This window comes from Pteropus alecto, unplaced genomic scaffold (assembly GCF_000325575.1).
Source record: "Pteropus alecto unplaced genomic scaffold, ASM32557v1 scaffold170, whole genome shotgun sequence".
NCBI classification, from domain to species: domain Eukaryota; kingdom Metazoa; phylum Chordata; class Mammalia; order Chiroptera; family Pteropodidae; genus Pteropus; species Pteropus alecto.
In genome coordinates this window covers 1,318,606-1,323,802 of record NW_006429634.1, presented here as the reverse complement: position 1 = coordinate 1,323,802, position 5,197 = coordinate 1,318,606, and the positions used below count along the sequence as shown (strand labels likewise).

General features: G+C 53.6%; 1 protein-coding gene across 1 annotated transcript in view; it reads right to left on the bottom strand.

The window, feature by feature from the left end:
* Positions 1-4,114: 4,114 nt before the first annotated feature.
* FOXO6 (forkhead box O6) overlaps positions 4,115-5,197 on the bottom strand; it is a 24,357-nt gene continuing 23,274 nt past the window's right edge. The window contains exon 5 of the mRNA XM_006904011.3: positions 4,115-5,191. Coding sequence (XP_006904073.2) covers positions 5,041-5,191 — 151 coding nt within the window. The 3' untranslated portion in view covers positions 4,115-5,040. The remainder of the gene's footprint in view (positions 5,192-5,197) is intronic.

Sequence of the window (5,197 nt, the reverse complement as noted above, 5' to 3'; positions counted from 1 at the left end):
AAAGACAAGGCGTGGGTTCTGCAGGCGTTCATTAGCCGTGAGAGGAACAGTGTGTGTGAAATTAGCAGTCACCTGAGGACCTCGATAATTTCATAATTAGGAGGCCTAATGGCTCCAGCTCTGGATGCCAAATGACTTAACCCCTTGCCTGCTGGGCGCCTATCCTCCAGTCCAAGGCCGAGAGGACGGCCTGCAGTAACCCCTCTGCTCCAGTCCCCACTCCCTATGGTCCAATCACGTTCATTTCTGCCACCCCAGGACCCAGCACCAGGGCTGGCACAGAGTGAGTGCAAAAGCAAAGTTAATGGAGTGAATGAATGAATGAACGAACGATCAGGTGTCTGAATGGTAAAAGTTTCAGCCCCCACTGCAGGTACTCAGGGGAGGAAGGACACTCCATCTGTGTGAGTAGGTATGTGGTTGTGTGCAAGCCTGTGTGCATGTGTGTGCAAGTGAGAGCATGAGGGCACACTCACATGTGGATCTCTGATGTCTGCTTCTAAGAACCTTGTGTGCGTCCTTGTCCACACTCATATCTGTGATACTCATTCTGCTGCCTCCTGTCTGGAAACAGAGCTTGCTCTGCAATGGGGCCTCAAGTGCTTCCCTTGAAGCCAGCCTCTCCTGGCATAATGGTGGCTCCAGAATTTCTATATGAGAACACTTAGGGGGCACATTTGAGAGGAAGAAGGAGCCTAGAGACTTTGCCTTGAATCTGCATTTGCATAGCAAGTATACTGTCTTTATTTAAATGGAATGTTTATTTGGGAGGCTGGCCCTAATAATGGGGTGCTAAAGTCTCACTCTTTAACATGGGGGAGTTGCTTGTGACAGTCTCCAAAGACTCCACCCAAGCCTTTCTCAGCCTGCTCCCGCTCTTCCTAACCTTCCCCTGGTCCTGAAGATGGGCAGGCTGAGGCGGAAGGTGGGGTCCACTGGGCTCCAGGACGGTGTAGGCCTCCCCCAACCTGGGACGACTGAGCCTGCAGGGACCCTGCTTCACACCTCTCATTGCAGAGCAAAAGTGAGGAGGTCAGAGGAAAGGAGAATGAAGGAATGGGAAGAGGGGAGGTATGAGGAGAACAATAAAGGAATGGAAAGAGAGACCAGGAGGGTAGGGGGAAGAAAGGGAAGGAGATAGAATGAGAAGTCCCAAGGAGGTGAGAAAGAAGATAAGAGGAGAGAGATGGGAGGGGAAGAGAGAGGAGGAGAGGCAAGGAGGCTGAGAGCATTATCAGCACTTAAAAAGCGAGCAGCTCAGTTCTTCTTTGGCACAAATAATGGCTTTTTATGAATAAATCATGTGTCAGATGCCTCCCAGGGAGTAGGCATGGAGGGGGGCGAGTCAGCCAGGCTCCCGGCTGGCGGGAATGGGCCAGTCGCACACCCCCAGCTGCAAGGGTGTTGCCTTCTTTCTCCTGATGGGGCCCAGCAGTACAGAAGCTGTCTCTGGAATTACCACTGCCCTGAGCCAGGCATGCTCGGTCATTACTCTGAGGTGGTCTCGCTGCTCCCTGCTTAAGAGCCTGGCCCATCCCAGGGTGGGGAGTGTCCCTCTACTCCCCTTCCCTCCCACAGCAAGGCAGCACAGAAGATGCTCCTGGCAGGGAAACACCAGCTCGGGTGCACCCCAGAGAGAGATCTGTGCCAAGATAGGCAGACACACCCAGAGAAGAAGGCATGCAGTGCACACAACTGATCCAGGCATGGACTCTGCAGTTCTGGATGTACATGTGAACACACTCAGAGATGGAGACACTGTCATCCCCAACACACACACACACACACACACACACACACACACACACACACACACACACACACATACATACAGAGGCACATGCACACTCAGACAGGGAGATCCCAACCATCACCCATCCTGCCCCACTCCCAGCACATACACATAGGCCCACACAGACAGATGCATGTAGGGCTACATGGAAACACACAGACCTGCACACACACACTAGTAGCCCACCCTCTGGCAGCCAGGATGGGGGCAGCTTTGCAGCCCATATGGAGCCCAGACCCAGCTGGGCTATCCCAGAGTCTGGTTGTGGGGTGGGGCTGGGACATCTGTCCCAGGGGAGGGTCCATCAGCCTCTATGTGGGGCTGGGACATCTGTCCCAGGGGAGGATCCACCAGCTCCTTACCCAGTGAGGACATCTACCATACTCCACAGTGAGGTTTCAAGCCCCAGCTGAGCCCAAGCTGTACAGGTCCTGCTGGCTCCAAGCTCCTTTGCTCCTCTGCTCACGGCCACCTCCCCAGAGGCAGTAGAGTCCATAGAAGAGCCAGGGGGTTGGAAGTATACAGTCTGGGCAGGAACCCCATTTCTTCCCTTTGCCAGTAGTGTAACTTCAGAGAATAATTCCAATCTTATTTGTTCCTCAAAAAAATCTGAGACAGATGCTACTGCCCCATCTTCCAGATGAAGAAAGTGAGGCTCAGAGAGGTAAGCACACTGGGCATTTCTTTCTAGGGCCACACTCTTTTTGCAAACTCTAGGAGCCCAGTGTCTTGGTTTTCTTCCTCCTTTCCCTGGGGCTGCTCCTTCTCAGCCAGTGGTTCTCCTCCCTGTGCCGAAGTTTTTTAAGGTGTTCATTGGAGCAGACTGGAGTTGCCTGCTCTTCCCACTCTGCACCACCCCCTAAGCCACTCCCAACACTTCCATGACAGTTTCTGTGTTCTTGATTCTTTGACTGCCCTCTCCATCCCAGACAACTTCCTGGGCTTCTGACCCCATTATCCAGCTGGCCACCATGTTACCCAATGCCAGGGAATGCCATTTACACAGAGTATATATGCTCCTGAATATCCCTCCCAAATCCTAGGGGTTCTCATAGGACATAACTCAAATTGAGCCTGGTTGAGGCTGAGTGCACCATCTTCCCCAAGGCTCCTCCTGTCTGGAAGTTCCCAATGACTTTACGTCCAAAATGTATGTGAACTCATCCTTTCCTCTCCAGCCCAAATACCTTCCTCTCTCTCTCCTGGGCTTGCTATTGACCCTCTCTTATTGTTGTCCCCTCTGGCCCATTTGCCTCCCCATCATCAGTAACTTTTCCCTCTCAGAGTTTTTGCCACACTAAAACCCAAATGATCTTTTGGTTCTGGCACCCATATGATCTCAACTCCAGATCTCTGATCAAGCCATTCCCTCTGACATCCTTCACTTTCCAATGCCTACTCATCTTTCAAGGCTCAGCTGAGACAACAGTCCCTCCAGGAACCTTCCCTGATGCCCCAAGCACGGGATAGATGCAGCTATGTCTTTCATTCCCATAACAGCCCCCTGGCTCCTCCATTTAGCTCTGATCTATAATCAATCACCTATTTACTCATCTGTGTCCCTCTAGAGCCTCTAAGTTCCTTGAGGGCAGAGTTGTGCCTATGTTGCTCTCTATGACAGCCCCAGTGCTTGGTACAATACCTAGCACATGATAGGTGCTCTATCAATCTTCCATGGATAAGTGAATGCATCAGTGGGTACAGGACCTGTGCTGAGCACTTTACATACCTTCTCTCATTTATTCACTAGAAATCCATGCGATGGGTGCTACTATCCTGTGATCCAGACCAGGAAAGCAAGGCTATAGAGGTTGAAAACATGCCCAATATCATGCAGCTGGTAAAACAGCAGGGAATGGATGGATTCGAATAGAAGTTTGTGTGCTTTCAGAGGCCTCCTTTCTACCACCCCACCCTGCTTTCCCAAGCCATTTTCCATCTCTGACCCTGTTTTCTCATCTGTGCAATGGGAACAAAAATCATACCTAATACAGAAGCTGACACTAACAGGTTCTCAGTAAGTATCTGTGCCTTCTCTCCCAACTCTGAGGCTTATTCGGAACAGAATTTCCCCAGGGCAGAAACTTCCTGCATGCACATGTTCACAAAAACAGGTGCAGAGCTCCACACAGGCACATTCCCAGCATCCAGAACTCAGTAGGCGCTTAACCACTGCGTGTTGCGCAGACAGGCATCAGGGAACGCTGGCACATACTCAGACACAAAGCCACAGTAGGTGCTCAGGCACTGGAACCCCGCCCCCACATCCCTGCCAGTTATCCTCCTCCGCAGCCACTCCCCCTGCTAGCCCAAGGCGCGGGAAATATTTAAAACAATTTTATTCATGAAAATATGCTGTACAATGCACTCTACACGGCCTCGACACGGCACACACGCACACGCACACGCTGACGGCACGGCCACGGTACACAGCCTACGATATGCGCCAGGGACGCCGCGCCCACAGCCCGCCCCGACCAGACACTTATAAATATGGGAGAGAAGAGCCAGGACTGGCACGGATAAAGGGGTGTCGGGTTAGGGTGTGGATCCGGAGCTGAGGCCCGCTAGACAGGCTGAGACCAGTACTGGGGGTGGTGGTGAGGATTGGAAAAGGCGATCGACTCCAACAGAGAAGGGGAGAAGCAAGGGTTGGCAAGATTGGGAGGGAAGGGCTGAACCATGGGGAAGGAAGGTCGAAAGGAGGGTTAGGACTGAAGGAGGACAATTCCGGGTATACAGCCAATAAGTAGGTGTCAGTGTGTTTCTGGGAGAGGGCTGCTGGATTTTTGTGGGTGGAGCTAAGACCAGTAGAAAGTGTCAATTGGGAATCAGATCGGAGTTTGGAATGGGCGATTCACCAACGTGAGGGCCCCCCACCCCCGGCAAAGGAAACTAAGATTCAGAGACGCCCCGCCCCATCTCCGGTAGGCTTCTCTGAGCAGCGCAGCCCAACTCGCTCCTCCCCACTCCCACCCAGCCCGGGGTCAGCCTCTGCCCCCAGGCTTCCTGCCCCGGGAGTAGGGGGAGAGGCTCTCAGGAGTCTGGGCAGGAATGGCAGGGTGCCCCAGCCCCTCCCTACCACTTCCCTCAGCGGCCAACTTCTGGGAGATGTCTCCAGCAGGGCTGGGGCTGCCTCCTGGATCCTCCCATGGATCTGGAATCAGGGGTGGGGACCCGGGGATCAGGATGGGAAGACAGAAGCCCCTTTGGGGGCGGGGCGGACACCCGGGGCTCCGGAGCGGCCTTCAGCCCGGCACCCAGCTCTGGTTGGGGGGCGGGGCCCCGGCCAGGCCGGGCGGCGGTGGAGGCAGGGCCGAGTCGAAGTTGAAGTCCATTTCGTCGCTGTCCATGAAGTCGTTGAGGATGATGGACTCGACGTCACACTCCAAGCTGCCGCTGAAC